At 44.1% G+C, this 17021-nt stretch overlaps 1 protein-coding gene across 2 annotated transcripts; it reads right to left on the bottom strand.

Annotated features, from left to right (window-relative positions):
* Nucleotides 1-369: 369 nt before the first annotated feature.
* On the bottom strand, nucleotides 370-9125 carry KLF4 (KLF transcription factor 4). Of its 2 annotated transcripts, XM_054986909.1 has the most exons (5): nucleotides 8639-9125; nucleotides 8374-8494; nucleotides 4995-5895; nucleotides 4737-4901; nucleotides 370-1932 (listed from the first exon to the last, which is right to left on the bottom strand). In XM_054986909.1, exons 1-5 carry the CDS (start codon nucleotides 8641-8643, stop codon nucleotides 1757-1759), a joined length of 1368 nt encoding a protein of 455 aa, XP_054842884.1. In that variant the 5' UTR covers nucleotides 8644-9125; the 3' UTR covers nucleotides 370-1756. The 2 variants fall into 2 exon arrangements, with proteins under 2 accessions (XP_054842884.1, XP_054842883.1); XM_054986908.1 differs by having other exon boundaries at nucleotides 4737-5895.
* Nucleotides 9126-17021: the final 7896 nt, after the last annotated feature.

Raw genomic sequence — 17021 nt, 5'->3', positions numbered from 1 at the left:
CTGGAACACACAGAACTTAAAGGAAAGTGCTCCTATGTATTAACATCTGAATTATTTATTCCTCTCCCAACTGTGTACCAATACTAGCTACCCATGTTTAAACTGATCATGTTATGCTTATTAATTTGACAATTTCAGCGTTATTTCCTGGATAGCATGCTTAGGGTTGTAGCCTTATTTATTTGGGAATAAGTCCCACTGAATTCTATGGGACTTGTACCTATGTAAACATGCATCATATTAAATGGGTCCAGATCTTTAAAATACTGGTTATAATAATTTTAGAAAGTAGCAGTTCTAACGTTGTGTCTAAACAGGCACACAGCTTTTGAATAGCCTGGGGCAGGAAAAGAAGCTAGGAAAGGCCACTCAGATAAAATAGGTTTATTTAAAAGTTATTTTCAGCACGAATATGCAAAATACAAACTCTGACAAAATGTTCATTTTTCACGTCATAGTTTACAAATATACAAAATAGAAGTCTCCTTAAATTTATATTACATATTTTAAAGTAAAGAACTATATAGAAAAAACACATTTGTTCTGCTTAAGGCATATTTGGGAATAAAACCATTGTACAAATTATTGCACATTGAAACCACAGTGCATTACAGACTGTCTGCATAGAAGATTAAAAGACACACACACACAAATAAACCAGGTTTATTAACCTGATTTAGGTCATCATTAACTGTAGATCGGAAGACAAAAACGTATTTCCTTGTCAAATATGCAGCAGTTTGAGAACTTTGGCTTCTTCTTTTTTTTTTTTTTGGTACCTTTAGAACCAAAAGTCATTCAGCACCACGAAAACAGGCTTTGAACCACAACTTTGTACCTGAATTTCTTTTTTCCTTGTTTGATATAGTTTAATAATGGCTTTGTTAGGAAAAAGGAAATTCCAAGAATACAATGCATTTACAATATTGCATTGGAACAAAATCTCAAGGGAATGCAAGGTGAAGATAGATGTAATATTGAAAGACAAGTCACAGTGAGCTCTTCACCTGTAGCAGCAACCTGGCCTCACAATCTGAGTGAAAGACATTCATTCTATCAAGCCTATTCGTTCGATCAATGCTAAAGTTAAGCCTTCATTTTTGCCCTTTCCCTTATGCTTCAGGTAAGGTGGTTGCCTGCTTTAAAAGCAGAATGCGTATGTTTATTCACTTACGTTCATCGTTACTCCTTAAAAAGAGTTGAGATTAGCAAAACTTTTCAAAAAAACTGAGACTGGGAGGCGTCTCTGAAGACATGGGCATTAGAGCTAGAGCCTTGCACGCCCCCTTCCCCTGAGCTCAGTCTTACAAAAGCGAGAGGCCATTTGGACTGAACATGTTGAAGAAGTTTCCAAAATAGCTCCACGCCTCTACAATTATTACATCTGTCTTCACCCCCCCTCCCCAGGCCCCCTATGTAATCTCCCGTTCTCCACTCCCCAACAGCTCATTTTAACCCTGATATCCTTGATGTCCAGTCGATCCTTGGCGTTCTGCAGTCCCGAAAGATTCAAGTCAGATTTTTTTTTAAAAAAAATGGAATGATGATTCAAGATCCAGTCATTGCCCCTATTTTTTTCCAGTTCCACAAAGTTTTAATTATCCATTAATTTCCACACTGTTTTGGAAGACTTTTTCTGGGATTCTTTGTAGTGCTCTGAAGTGGAGTTTCTCCCTTCCTTTTGTGGAAGACAGTCTTTTGCGCTGTCGAATACTGAATCTCTTGTGGCAGTAAAAGGAGAGTGTGCTGTATCCCTTTAGAAGTGTCTCTTCATATGTAAGGCGAGGTGGTCAGACCTGGAAAATGCACGGTCACACCTCTGGCACTGGAATGGGCGGTGGCCCGTATGTTTTCTGTAGTGACGAGTGAGTTCATCGGAGCGGGCAAATTTCCAGCCACATCCCTCCCAGTCACAATGATAGGGCTTCTCACCTTCAGAAATAAAGAAGCATATTGGTTACTTCTCTGATTTGCAGAGATACTGGAGGCACACGTGGTCATACGCCCAACAAAGTGAAAACCTGAAACCATGACAAACTTCTGCAGTGATAGACTTCTATTATGCATTATCTCTATGTTCTAAAATGTTGGATGCACACAGCTATTGGTTGAAAAATTGTTTTAAAATGTGTCGTCCCTCTCGCTGAGTTTTAGGGTCAGAGAGGGGCAATTCTGTTTCAGAACATGGTGGAGAAAAGAATTGTTGCACACCTATGCCACAATCATATCCGTTCATTTGTTTGGTGTCTTTTTTTTCAAAACCCCGTAAAACGTGTGCAATCAGAGACAGTGGACAAAAGAAACTAGCTTGCACCTCAATCTTGTAAATAATATAGCTGCTTTTAGTTGCTGATGGTTAAGAAGAATTGCCTTGAGCAGGGCAGCTTTATAATCCACCCTCCCCCTTTCAGGCCACCAATGACTAATGTGTTTTGCAGGTGGGCTGGGGGGGGAGGAACCTTTGTGGTCAAGTAGTAGGCTTATTTTCAAGGCTTATTACAGGCAACAACGTCACTCTCCTCTATGTTACCCTCAGTTTCAAAATGTTGTCTATCTCCAACCTGCATGGACTCCAATCGGAATAACTAGCAGTATAAACGTGCATCAGTGCATGGCAGCTATCATAAGTTGCGATACACTTCTTCTTTTGACTTTTCCCTTGTATCCATCTAGAATTAATATTGTATGTAAGAATTCTAACTACAGTGCCCACATAATCTGCATCGATTTGGCTAGTGAGAAATCTAAGATGTGGTTGGTTATATATTACCAGCAAGTTTAGTAGTCGTGTCGGCATTACAGCTGATGAATTAAATAAAACCACTGAAATCGATGAGACATCCATGAAGTTTTACAACAAAGATGTCTCTTCTTTTATGGTCTTCATCAGAGACACGGAAGTTTTATTTTTCACCTAATCTTACCTATTCCAGTGTCATAACTCTTTTCTCGATACCCTAATAAATATCCCACTGAACTGGCAGTGAAATCCTAAGCATGTTTGTTTTAGAAGTAAATTTCACTGTTTTCATCTGGGCTTACTGATAAGGGGAACCTTTCTATATTTTTTTTAAAAATCGTAACAGCCTGTCTAAATTTTTTCTTTTTTCTGGCTTTTGTAAATTTGTCTCACAAGCTTTTTAATGGCAAGTATAAAAACAATGCAATCCTAAAAACATGCACGTGAAAGTCAGTCCCATGGGAAAGAAAGGAACTTATTTCCATGTCAAAGTACTGACTGACAGAGTTACAACGCACAGTAACAAATCTTTGATCAATACAATGTTATTTGCTAGGTAGATCGATATATAAAGTTCAGCAGCAAAGACCAAGTCAGTTGGTTATTTTTATTGTTTTATATGGCTGGCTTGAACATCTAGAACGGGATCTTTCCCAAAGTTAATTAACCAAGTCAGTTGCTGACTGGCAGCCACTTTTATACAACAGGATTAAGAAGAAATTAAATGAAACGATTTGTTTGGGGGACGTGCTGCTTCCACCTCCAGTAAAAACAGTCTCAAATTAATCATTGGTGTCCAAGATCATAGCCAGTCAGCTAGTGTTTGTTGATTTAGAACGAATCAAGAAGAGACCAAGATCTTAAACCAGAAACAACAACAAAGTCAACAATCCAAATAAATGAATTACAGGTATTTTGCAAGATCCAGTAGGGGAAAAAAACCCTATGACAGTGCTATCAGGGTAAACATGCTTAATTCACTCTGGACGTTCATCTACCTTGTAATTAACTAGCCATACAGCCATAGCCAGAGAAGTATATAGCTTGTGTGTCTGCAAAACAATTTCTCTGCTGTAACTGAGTTACCGAGAACCATTTTTACTAACGCCTTCAATCTGTAAGCAAGGTCATAATTCTTTTTATATTTAACCTCTGATCTCGCCTAGAGTTAATTATTTAACAATATGCTTGAATGGAGTGATATTCTTTTCTCTCTCTCTCTCTCTTAATCTGTGCTAATGCAGTCATGTCTGAATCGAATACTACAAGAGTACACAGGGACTGAGAGTGAATTTTTAAAACTGGACACAAGCAATATGATTTCCCAGGAGCAGAATAAAGCATGGAAGAGGGATTGCTGTTCAGGGTGTGTACACTCAACCCACTTTCACCTTTGGCAAACAGGTTTGTCGGGCTTTATTTAAAAATCCCACAAACCTGTTTAACCAGCAATGCCAACAGGACAGAATATATCTGTGTGCATTCTGAAAAGCAACGTCTCTCTTAAATGACACTCAGTTCTCTTAAAATACTGTCTCTCGTCTTCAAAACAGATTTGACAGAAGCATTTTTGCCTGTGATGGTTACGTTTCTTTTCTTCTGCTCCACTGTCATATTTCATCAAACAGGATTTACTAGTTTTCTGAACCCCAAACATGAAAGACCTGTGTGAATGGAGTGGGATTGGTTGACACACTGTGGACAACGATGCTTCTAAAATTTCTGCTCTACAAAGTACTACTGAATGTCTCCACCAACATATGCCAGTGTTGGAAATAGTCACAGCGCCTGCTTAATCAGATGTCAGGCTAACATGACAAATCTGGCATTAGACATTAACTGTTTTTGACAGCCTGAGATCCTAGTCTCATCATATTTATTAAGTGGCCCACAGCCCTTTCAACAATAGAGTAATATAGCTACAGGTACAAGTTTAGTTACGAGAGTTACGTAGTTCCAGCAGCCGTGTCAAAAGTTTTAACTGAAGGGGCCTTACCTGTGTGGGTCCGAAGGTGCGCTTTGAGGTGTGAACTCTTTGTGTACGTTTTACCGCAGCCTGCGTAGTCACACGTGTGCGTTGCCGTTCTTTTCCTGGGCCACGACCGCCGTCCTCTCTTTGGCTTGGTCTCTTCTGCCAGGCAGCTCCCGGAAGGGATCAGCTCTAGAGGTGAAGAGGGCGGAGTCAGCATCGTCCCTTGCACCGAGCGAGGCACACTTACAGGCTCTCCAAAAACATTTAGATAGTAAGACTGACCTTGATACTGGAGGGCACTCGGGGGCATCTGCTCCGGAAGGAAAGGAGGGTAGCCCGGGGCGGGGTGGTAGCCCGGTGGAGGAATTGGCAGACTTGGGTGGGAGGGATGGCAGTCTCTGGAGTTCATCATCTCCTCTGGAGTCAAGGGGGGGTTAGTCCTGGTAGGCAGTGGCCGCCCCAGGGGGAACTCGTGCGGCGGCTGAGCTCTCTGGGTATTCCCATGGGACTGGCCTAGGGTGCAAGACGGGGCGGCCTCCTGCTTGATTTTTGGGCACATCCTGGGCACGTGGTTGTAAAGAGGGGGCACGGGTCCATCCGCACAAGGGGACACCGCAGCAGCCGGGTTCTTGCTGCTAACACTGATGTGGTTATTGTATTCCCCCATGTTCACGGTGGCTTTCACCACAAACTTCCCGTGCAAGCTGCTGAGCGAGGGGGGCGGTGGCTGCTGCTGCATATAGACTGGGTCCAGATCTGGCCTCATCAGCTCGGCCACAAATCCGCCCGAGGGGGACACGTCATTGATGTCGGCCAGGTTGAACGGGGCAGCTGGGGCCTGTTCCCTGCTGTACAGCATACTGCCACTGCCTCCTCCCGGGTGATCTCCCCTTTGCAGTTGGTAGGTGAAGTCGCAGGTGGTCACCAACGGGCAGCTGTTGCTGGAGGCCGAGGAGCCAGGAGCAGTGCTCACGATGGCGGCGGCAGGTTGTTCCTGGGGCATCAGGGAGTTGGAGAGGATGAAGTCAAAGTCCAGCAGCTCGTTCAGCTCCTCGGTCTCTCTCCTGGACATAGCCCCACTGCCAATCCCGTTGGTGGTTTCCAGCTCAGCTGAGAGGTCGTAATGCCGTGTTGTCAGCACGGGGGGTAGGCGCTTGAGGTGAGACAGCTCCTCTTTCCACTTCTGTTGGCAGCAAAGGGTGGGAACGGGGTCAGGAAAGAGGTCTTTTAATAAACAGGAGTTTGCAAGAATGAACTGTAATAAGCTTTCAAGTTTTACAGAGCACTTTCACAGGCAAGAAAGGCCCATCAGAAACCCTGGAGCTTGTAAGAGATACAGACCACCACTGAAAGCAGCAACAGAAGTTAGCAGCCATTCTTACAAACCTACTCTTTAGCTACCAGTGCCACACGGTACCAGGGACAATATTCCACTAGTTAAAATGAAGGCCTATGCAAACCAGTGGTTGCCCAGCTCAGTGAAATTGCCGGCTAAATCCCAAGACCGTGTCACTAACCCATCAAAACTGCGAGAGAAGCCTCTATTTATTCTTCCTATTTTGGGAAATACTGGCTAAAGAGTAACATTTGAAAAAAAAAACGGGGGCTCTTTTTAACTTCTGGAATTTGTAACTTTTGGGAGCAAGCTACAAGCAAATTTCACACTATGACACATTACAGAAAATTCGAGCAGTTCATTTCCTTCCTCCATCTTACATTGCACAATTTTTAAGGGGCACTCTGTGGTATTAACAACTTATGGGTTTAAACGATTGCGGTGATTTTTCGCGCTGAAAAGTGAACTGTGAGGGATCAGTGATCTTTTGGCTTTTAAACTACAAGTCTTTGAATGCCTGATGAAGTGTGTCTCGTCACAAGATTTGCAGATGAATTGAAAGCTGCAGTTTTGCAATCTGGTTGCTGGGTTATAAAACCAATTATTAGCGGAATAGCTTAATGTACACTCCTATAAAAGAGTCACATTTGGGTATTTATTAAAGTCGTGTTGTGGGTCCCCCTGGGACATAATGAATATATATGATGGAAAAAGAGACGCTTTATACAGCGCGTAGAGAGTAATACAAATAAATCGGTTTTGAAATAGCTGCATATACAATTTTAATGCCTCATTTGATATCAGGCATACGTAGGCGTTTTGCAAAGCAGCATGTATTATACAATAGCAGCTGTGAGTGCAAGCCATCAGCTTCAGACGATAGAATCAAAAGCTAACCTAAGCACGAGTAGGTGTGCATATTTCCAAAGGCTGCCCATGTATTAAACATACACATCAACGCCCATGATTTAGATTCATGATACGCCGCATATTTCAGCTTCTTATTTACTGCATCATATTAACTCCTGGAACAGCAGGTCTCTTTCCATCACTGCCCCCCCCCTTTGAAGTCCCACGTTAAGAGTGCTGTCTCAACGCCAGGCAGCGGCTACACCCATGCAGAGGGGCTCCTGAATCCCTTCCCCGCCCAGTCCACTCAATGTGAGGGTCCGAGGTCCAAAATGGGGCAGGGGGACAATTAGTGAGTGCGTGAGAAAGAAAACAGAAGTGTTCTTGATTCGGAGTGATTAGTCCTGCAACTGCATACAGTTTACTTTGCAAAACGTGTATGTAAAGTCACCCCTTGAGATGCATGACGAATGGGGTAGCGTGGCCCTCCTGAATGCCCTTAAGCCCCTCTCTCCAAATAAACAGTACTTAAAAGCGCATAGGAAGACTACCTTTGAGGTGTCTCGTTGCTGTTCAGGTCACTTGTCACATTCAATAGTAATGTGGGAATGCCTTCAGTTCTAGTTCGTCCGTATCCCCCTTGTGTTAAACTTCAGGTAACTGCCCTGTCCCCTACCTCCCAACTGAGTAATGGCAAAAATTTAATTTTTAGAAGACTGATTCTGAGGTTTAAAGTCTATTCAGCAGAGGTACCCTCTAATTTGGATTGGGGAGAGGAACTCTGTGACTGGAGCCAGCATGGCACAGTGGTTAGAGTATCAGACGCCTGGGAGAGCCAGGTTCGGATACCCCCTCATCTAGCTCACTGGGCAGCCTTCAGCCAATTACACACCCTCATCCTCACCAACCTCACAGGATCGTTGTAAAGGTCCCCAAAAAGGAAGGGCAAACTGTATTCTGCCCTGAGAGTCTGGGAGGAAAGATGGGATACGAACGTACTATATGGTGCTGAGAAATTTTTAAAAATTTATCAAAAAGAGTGCAGTAGCACCTTTAAGACTAACCAACTCAGTTCTCTTCGTCCGATCCACGCATCTGACGAAGAGAACTGTGATTCTGGAAAGCTTCTGCTACAATAAAGTCGGTTAGTCTTAAAGGTGCTACTGGACTCTTTTCGATTTTGCTACTACAGACTAACACGGCTAACTCCTCTGGATTTAAAATTTATGTCCTTTATAGCAGTCTGCCCAGCATTGTGAACCTGCTCAGAAAAGAGCAAGCTTAAGAAGAGTTACTCAATTTTAAGCCTCTTGATTTCAATGGCTTTAGACCAGAGTAACTCTTCTTAGGATTGCACTGAAAAGCCTCTGGGGCTGAGCTCTGGGTTCAAGAGATGCCAGGGCTGACCCGGGGCACCCCAAGTGGCCCGACGTCCCTCCCCGTCCCCGACCCAGGCTCAAGAATCCAGATACTCACGTTGCTGGCACCTGCTTGTCTCAGGGCTTTTTCCCTGCCGGCCGTGCTGGCTGCGAAGGTGGCGATGGATGGGAGCAGCGTGCCGCTGAGAGCCATGTCCACCTCGCCGGGGGGCGGCCGCCTGCAAAAATGTCAGAGGAGGAGAGTCAAAGCAAGCCTTTCATTCATCCGCGCCGCCGGACAGTTCTCCATCCGAGCCGGCGAAAATAAAGAGGTTTAAACACCAGGCTCCCGGGGTCTTCGGAGAAGGAGGAACGCCACCCACCTCATTCGCGGGCGCGGGGTGCTTGGTCGTCGGAAGGGCGCGGAGGAGGCAGCAATCACGAGTCAAAGCAAAGCGGGGAGGGAGGGAAAAGTCTATATCGTCACGGGCGGCTCGCTTTCTCGAAAGGGTCCTTCGGAAGCCAACCCGGAGCCCCTCCGGAGTCAGCCCCCCGATTCCTAGCAGCAGCTGCGGCGCCGCGGGGCAGCAGCAGCGCGAGCCGCTCCGCAGCAAGGCAGCTGGACGGCGCGAGACGATTCCCGGGGATTCCCTGCGCGCGCCGCTGCCATCGGGGGAGTCCTGGGGAGTCTCCTGCAGCCGCCGCGCGTCCCTTCGCGGGCGGGGCTCGTTTTCAGGCGCGGCCGCGTGCACGTGCTCTCGGCCTTTTTTTTTTTTCTTTCTTTCTCTTTCCTTCCTTTCCCCAGCCCCCCCTTCCTTCTCGGATCCGGGGGTGGGGGCGCCCGCGCCGCCGCCGCCGCTCAAGCCCCGTCCTCGCCCTCCGCAAACTGTCAAGCCGCGCGCCCGACGCCTCCTTACTTATAACCTTCATCCCCGCCCCACCTCCCGGGGAGCCCCGCCCACCGCGGGGGCTTGCGATGCCGTCGCCCTGGCGACGGGGAAAACAACAAACTTTACGCTCTCTCCAACACGTGGGGGTGGGGGGGGAGAGAGAAACCAGGGATGGGCCGTGACGTCAGCAAAGCAGCTGGCTGGCGGTTCGCGCCCGGCGCTGACGCCAGCGAGGAGGAGCCCGCGAGGCCGCCGCGAGCCGTCGCTGTTGCTCTCCTTCGCGCGCCCTCCTCCCCCGCCCCCAACGCCGCGCCTTCCCTCGGGCGCCGCCGCAGCCAGCGGGCAGCGCCCGGGCGCACCTGAGGGGGGGGCGGGAAGCCCGCGGAGGAGGGGGCGGCGCCGGGGCCTTCCCTCGCGCCTTCTCCGCAGGCCGGCCCCGTCTTGGGTCACAGCGAAGCCCAAGAAGGAAAAAAAAGCCCCAAACGAGAGTCTTCAAGATTAACACACACGCTTTATTTTGAGGTGAGCCCCGGTGAGTCAGGGCTCGCCCGTGCGCCGAACGCATTTCTTCCCCTCAGCGCTTATCCATCCCTTCAGTGAACGGCAAACACGGCTTATGGACGCATTTTAGCCAAGTTTTGATTCTTCCTCCTCGTATTCCTGGTCAGGTTTGATAAACGCTACTGAAGACCAGTGGGTCAGAGGAGTAGAAAAGAAAGAAAAAGAAGAAAGGATGAGTGTTTTCCGCTCCCATAAATGTACAGAACGAAGGAACGAACAGAAAGCATTTCCCCTTCAAGACTTACCATCCTTTCAGTGATGGAGAAGGGACAGTAGAAAAGAGCAAGAGTGCAGTAGCACCTATAAGACTTACAAAAATTGGTGGTAGGGTATGAGCTGTCGTGAGTCACAGCTCCCTTCAGCAGAGACTCACAAAAGCTCATACCCTAGCGCAGATTTTGTTAGTCTTATAGGTGCTACTGCACTCTTGCTCTTTTCTACTGCTACAGACAGGCAAACACGGCTACCCATCTTGAGCTAAGACATATAGGTCTGAGGGGTGGGTGAAAGAGAAAGAAAGAAAGAAAAAGAAAGAGTTTTCTGCTCCTCTAAATGTACAGAAAGCATTTGGGGAAGGAACAGAAGCATTTTCCCTTCAAGGCTTATCCATCCTTTCAATGGCAGAGAAGGGACAATAATAAGTCAAAAAAGTGCCTCTGAGCGCACAGAAAACATTTTCTCTTCAAGACTTTTTCAGCAACAGTAGGGAAGGAACTGCCAAAGAGCTTCCTGTACATGTACAGAAAGCGTCTCCTTCTCATACCTAAAAGTCCCCCGAGTCTTCCTGATGGCTTCCACAGTCTGCTGGTTTTAGGGGTAGGGGTTTCTTAGCGATATTCTGTCTTAGAGCCTTTATGACATTGTTTTTTTTTAAAAGGCTCATTGCTGGTTGTTTTGCAGGGCTGGAGTGGCTACAGAGAAAGCTGGTGAGCGGGCAGCAAAGGAATGCATCCTTGCAAAGTTTGGGATAACCAACAGGTGGTGGTGAGCTGAGTGAAGTTGCCCACCTTGCAGCACTAACCTTGCAGCGTCACACCTCTGGGATTAGAAATAAAGGCTTCCCAGCCTGAGGGACATTGATGTCTCCCAGACAGCCTTAAGCCTTGGCACCTGGGCCTCTCTCCTCACTTCCAGGGTGCTAATCACTAGGATGGCTGTCTTATTAGATAGAATGCTTGCAGCCTGCCCTTCCTCCAAGCTGGGCATCTGTGGGGTTATCCCATGTTATCCTCACAACACACCATGAGGTATGCTGAGCAGAGACATTTTTCCCAAGGCCACCCAGGTAGGTATATAGCTGAGTAGGGATTTGAGCTCAGGTTTTCCTAGTCGCCATCCAAGATTTTACAACAGCTTGATTAATTCAGGAACTTTTCATTACTATGACCTGCTGCACAAGTTTCTAAAAGTAAAGCATGCATGATCACCCCATGGCTCTCCTGTATGCATTTGTGACAATGACCTACTCATGATAGGGTCAGACAGAGACACATGTCATTTAGGGTCTTTATTATTCTTATCCCACAGAGTATGGGACCCATAATATGGCTCACCATCTCCACTAGCATACTATAGTATAACGCTAATGAATTTGGCAGGCATCCTGGATAATTCCAGTAGTGTGGGGAGGAAAATGGAGTTAGCGTTTCATGACAAGTGGCAGAGCTGTATCTTCTCTGTGTTTAGTGCCCATCACATACATTTAAGATCAGCTTTTGCTGATGAATACTTATGCCACATTAGCTCAGTTAGCCTTTCTGGTACGGCTTCACTTTAAAAATAATTTATCACAATTCAGACAATTTCGGAGGGACTGTTCATGTACTCTACTATATCCAGAAAGCTCAACTAGAAATGATACCTGGTTTGGAGCTGTTCATTTACTGGTATATTGGTAAGAGTCTGCATTCTTTTTGCACAAATTGCTATGGCAACGTGGTCTAAAGTTCTTCCATATAAAGATCCGTGGCAATGCAGGCTAGATTTTAGCTAGCAGTTAGGGAATGGTGGAAAGAGGCAGAGGGAAGTAAAAAGCAAATTAAAAGCACTGGCAGGGAAAGAGAAACCATGTTAGTGGGATGAAAGAAAAGAGAGAGGAATTTCTCTTGTGATGAAGTCAGTAGAACAGCTAAAGATACCATCATTCATCTGTGCCACAAGTTACAATGTGTCACTTAATTGCATCAACTAATTGTCCTGCCCCTACTTTAGTTGTTGAAAGGGAGAAGGAACATTCTGTCTCTTTTCACTTTATTATTTTCTTGGGAGAGAGTCTTTACTCTTCTTTGGCTGTAATCCTAAGAATGCTTTCCTGGGAATAAGCCCCATTGAATAAAATGTGACTTATTTCTAAGTAAACCTGTTTAGAATTGTCGAAGGCTTTCACGGCCGGAGAACGATGGTTGTTGTGGGTTTTCCGGGCTGTATTGCCGTGGTCTTGGCACTGTAGTTCCTGACGTTTCGCCAGCAGCTGCTGGCGAAACGTCAGGAACTACAATGCCAAGACCACGGCAATACAGCCCGGAAAAACCACAACAACCATTGTTTAGAATTGTTTCCTAAACTAACAGTATTTAGCATGCATGGGTAGATTATGCTGTTGCTCTTGCCTTTAGAACTGGAACAGGGCACAAATATGTTACATTTTACACTTGTCTTTTGGGATCAGAATTGTAATGGGAATTTGAATGGCATTGACTAGAATGTTCCAATTACCAAAACTAGTATTTCTGTTTATTTCACTGGAGTTACTACTTGGTGCATGGTCTATCTGAAAATAAGCACTATCATTTGAAACCTGTTATATTAGATCCTGTTGATATCTGGAGGAGATTTTCAGAGAACATAAGCTTAATAGCAAGTAGAAGTATATGGTATAGATTCTTTGTAATTAACTAGGTAAGGAAATTATGTTTTCCTGTCCTAGATAAGTGTTCTATTACATTTTACAATTGTAAATGGAAACACAACCTTATTAATCCTTTTGCTATCTCAGCTTATGCTAATTCTTTTTATGAGTACTGAAGTGCTTGAGAAATGTCATCATTTTGAAAGATCATCACAGCCTGATATAAATTTGGAATTGTTGCAATATAAACAAGGTTTCAGATACCATGTAAATATTTATTTTGTAACAAGTAACTGGAATTGTGGGTATATATTCTGAGTTGTTACCTATCTTATTACCTCCATGCCTTGAAAAACTTCAGCTGCCCATTTCCACATATTAAACCTCTGTTAAAGGAACAGGAAATTTTTCAGCAGACATATTGGCAATCCTTGGTAGCACACATGGTTCTTCCCAACTCCATTTTATTCTAGCTACAAACCAATAAAGTAGGCTAGTTTGAGACAGAATGGCTGGTTCAAAGTTATCCTGCAGGCTTCATGGGTGAATTGGAAATTGAAGTTGGATCTCTCTGGTCCTAGTCCAACATTGTAACCACTACACTACCCTGTATGTCACTGACACTTCCTTTTCCTCCTGCTTTCCCACACAAATATCCACAAGAATTACATTAAGAGAACTAGAGTAATAACATGCAACACTGAAGTCCATGAAATGGTATCAAGTAGGCTGGTATCAGTCTTACCTCTAGTCTGGCAGTCAGAAGCAGTACTTACTATTGTGGTATTTGATTTATGTAAAGGTAAAGGTAGTCACCCTGTGCAAACACGGAGTCATTACTGACCCATTGGGGGACGTCGCATCACGTTTTCCTGACAGACTTTTTACGGGGTGGTTTGCCAATTGCCATTGCCTTCCCCTGTCATCTACACTTTACCCCCAGGAAACTGGATACTCATTTTACCGACCTCGGAAGGATGGAAGCCTGAGTCAACCTTGAGCCGGCTACATGAACCTGGCTTCCACCAGGATCGAACTCAGGTCATGAGCAGAGCTCGGACTGCAGTACTGCATTTGATTTATGTAAAAGTGCAAAAAAAAAAATCAGCTGTCTTTCCATACAGATGTTGATATTAGAACTAGAAAAAAAGTATTGTAAGATATAATTCCCATCAATTCTCTTATTAAAATGACAAACTATTTTTTCCCAAATCTAAAGACAGTTTCAAAATGAATTGCCATAAAATGTAACACCATATTTAAAACTAAATAAAGTTAACTAGGAATGAAGAAGAGGATGATTTGAGTCCAGTAGCACCTTAAAGACCAACAAAATTTCCAGGGCATAATCTTTTGTGAGTCTAAGCTCCCTTCCTCAGATATCAAATAAAAGGAGCTTTGATGCTGGAAAGCATATATCCTGGAAATCTTGTAGGTCTTTGAGGTGCTACTGGATTTGAATCTTGATCTTCTACTGCAGACCAATATGGCTACTCACATGAAACTAGGAATGAAGGAAACACTGAATTCAGAGTGCATACTTTTCATAGTGTGGGATGGCCAACTGTGATTAATGGGCCATGTTCACTCTCTAAAGCATTTAATGAAAAAAGGCATGATAGTGTGTGGTAAAAAACCTTTCCCCAGGTTCACTCATAAACAAACATGTTTTAAAGAAGTAGCACTTTCATGTTACATCTCTTTTCGGGGGGATGTTGCTTCTTTTTTTTTGTCCCAGCTATATGCCCAGGTACATGACCATCAATATTAAATTGTATCAGTTTCATTATGTTTATGTCTGACCATATGTGAGGGGGTTAATTTTTGTAGTGATTCTCCTGGACCACTATCTGGAGAACAGAATAGTTTGTAAGAAGTTACCCATCCCTGTAGGCATGGAATTACTAGATGGACAAATATGTATGTTCTAGAAGAAACTTATCAACCCGCTTTGCTTACCATGATGTAAATATAAATTATATTTTACCTGCAGGTTGCTGAAAGAATGAGGCCTCATAAATCATCTTTCGAGGTTGGTCACATACTTAAAGGTTATGAACCTCCCTTTTCATCATCTATTATTTCCAAACAGGTAAATCTGGGGGAGGTAAGTTCTTGCTCTATATAATTTATAAACATGAGGGTGAGTAACCTTTGATGACTAAATTAAACCTTGAAATAATAAAAAGCTCATCTTTTTTTCAACAAACTGGTATTACAAGTTTAACTGTATTAATAATTAATATCCCTTGAAAACTTGGAATTTCTTTTTCCTGTACAGGGGCCATTTCATAACATGATCAATGCATAGAAATACTAAAGGAATAAAATTTGCTCCTTTTATTAAGGATTCATTTCATGTTTGGGTTGTACACCCTTTTCTGCTTGCAAAACTAATTTTAAAGTGCAAGCAACACTGCATCTCATAATATATTTCTGTTTGTCCTCCCCCATACCTATCAGGAAAAAACTTACATTGTGATCGCTTCCACACGCTCCAATTTTGGGGGTTTTTCCTGTCCCAAAGGAAAACCTGTCCCCTGTCGTCGTATTTTCCCAAACAGCGGGCCTGATTGCTAGTTTGAAATAAAATCAGAAATGGCATTCCATTTCCAATGTTGTTCCTAGACTGATAGTCTGATTGTTGAGTGATCCAATGTAGCAAGCACTGCAGTATGATTCCCTTTGTATACACAGATATTGTAATAGCGCAAGGGCCATTACAAACGTTTTTTAAAGGGGGGGGGAATTATACAATTGCGCATACAAGCCAGATGCGTGTGTGGGAAGGGTAATGGCGAGAAGAGGGGTTGGAGATTTGTGGGAGGGCACTTCAAAAGTGCAAAAAAGCCTCCACATGCATTGATATGCTAATTGCGCAGAAAAACCGGCATAAAAAATGAAAATGGACTAAAACAAGTTTCACAAAAAATGCTTAAAAAGAGGAATGGTCATGACCTGCTCGTGCACAGGAAACGATGACGTGTGTAATGAGTGAGATAACTCGCCAAAGTTCCGTTGGCAGGCCGTCTCATTAAGGATGTGTGGAAGCAACCGGTATTACAGTGGTATGAAGTTTTGCATGGACTGGCTAGACAGAAATTTCATACAATTCCTGTTCCAGGCTATTGTTCTTCATTACAGTCTTCTGAGAGTTCCTCTACACATTACTTCTTTTATGGGTTTTCCACCGATCCATCCCGTGCTCCACGCAGACAGGATTGGCTTCTTAAAAAAAGAAGAGTGCAGATAGGCTTGGAAAGCTGCTGCCGGGGGAGAGAGAGCTTCTGCCTTTCTCCCAAGCTTTTTTTCCTGCACAAAAACAGTGTGGAGGGGAGACATTTCCCCATTTCTGCTGCTCCATATGGAGATATTGTGCACGTGCGGCAGCAGAACAGGGATAACTCTCCCCCCTCTGTCTGCCCTGTCCATGTACCATTTAGATAAACACCTTGATTGTATACACAGAGGTCCTGCTCACATAGGCGGCATTTCCCCCACCATTAGCCCCTTGGGGGCACCATTTATCCCAGCATTTTTTCCCCATCTGTGCCTCAGCAAGGCTTTTAAAAAAAATCAGTAATCACACTAGAACAGTATAGCATATTTCTATAATGATCTGTTGCCACTTATCTATCACAACATTTAATAAAGCCTTTATAGCCCTAATATGCATGCTTCTGGGCCCAATTCAAGGTGCTGGTATTGAGCTGTAAAGCCCTATATCTCTTGGGGCCAGCATACCTTAAGGATCGCCTTCTCCCATATGAACCTATTTGTTTACGCCACTCATCTTCAGAGGTCCCACTGCTGCCATGTGAAGTTAAATGTGTGGCAACCTGAGAATAGGCCTTCCCAGTTGAGGAACCAAAACTTTGGAACTCCCTCCTCTGGGAGATTCATCTGTCCCCCTCAATTGCTGTCTTCCGCCAGTGGGTGAAGACTTTTTTGTTTCATTTGGCACACCCCCAATTACGATTATTGGCCTTCCTCCCTGTTCTTGGGAGGAAGCCAGTTTGGTGTAGTGGTTAAGAGCACAGGACTCTAATCTGGAGAGCCGGGTTTGATTCCCCACTCCTCCACTTGAAGCCAGCTGGGTGACCTTGGGTCAGTCACAGCTCCCTCAGAGCTCTCTCAGCCCCACCCACCTCACAGGGTGATTGTTGTGGGGATGATAATAGCATACTTTGTAAACTGCTCTGAGTGGGCGTTAAGTTATCCTGAAGGGCAGTATATAAATCAAATGTTGTTGTTGTTCTTATTCTTATTCTTATTCTTATTCTTATTCTTATTCTTATTCTTATTCTTATTCTTACTCTTATTCTTATTCTTATTCTTATTCTTATTCTTATTCTTATTCTTATTCTTATTCTTATTCTTATTCTTATTCTTATTCTTGGTGCTGTGTGTTTGTGTATTGTGTGTGTTTTATTGAATTATTTTTGCACTAAGTTGTTTTAAATTTAA

The sequence above is a fragment of the Eublepharis macularius genome, chromosome 8, assembly GCF_028583425.1.
Source record: "Eublepharis macularius isolate TG4126 chromosome 8, MPM_Emac_v1.0, whole genome shotgun sequence".
Taxonomy (NCBI): domain Eukaryota; kingdom Metazoa; phylum Chordata; class Lepidosauria; order Squamata; family Eublepharidae; genus Eublepharis; species Eublepharis macularius.
The sequence above is the reverse complement of the archived record's forward strand: the minus strand, read 5'-3'. Positions and strand labels throughout refer to the sequence as shown.

What these genes read in the sequence shown, in the direction of transcription:
- KLF4 (XM_054986908.1), bottom strand. An exon ending in GACAAGCAGGTGCCAGCAAC is followed by an intron (nt 5,896 to 8,373) that starts GTGAGTATCTGG and finishes TGCTGCCAACAG; the next exon opens with AAGTGGAAAGAGGAGCTGTC. An exon ending in GCACCTTCGGACCCACACAG is followed by an intron (nt 1,933 to 4,736) that starts GTAAGGCCCCTT and finishes TTATTTCTGAAG; the next exon opens with GTGAGAAGCCCTATCATTGT.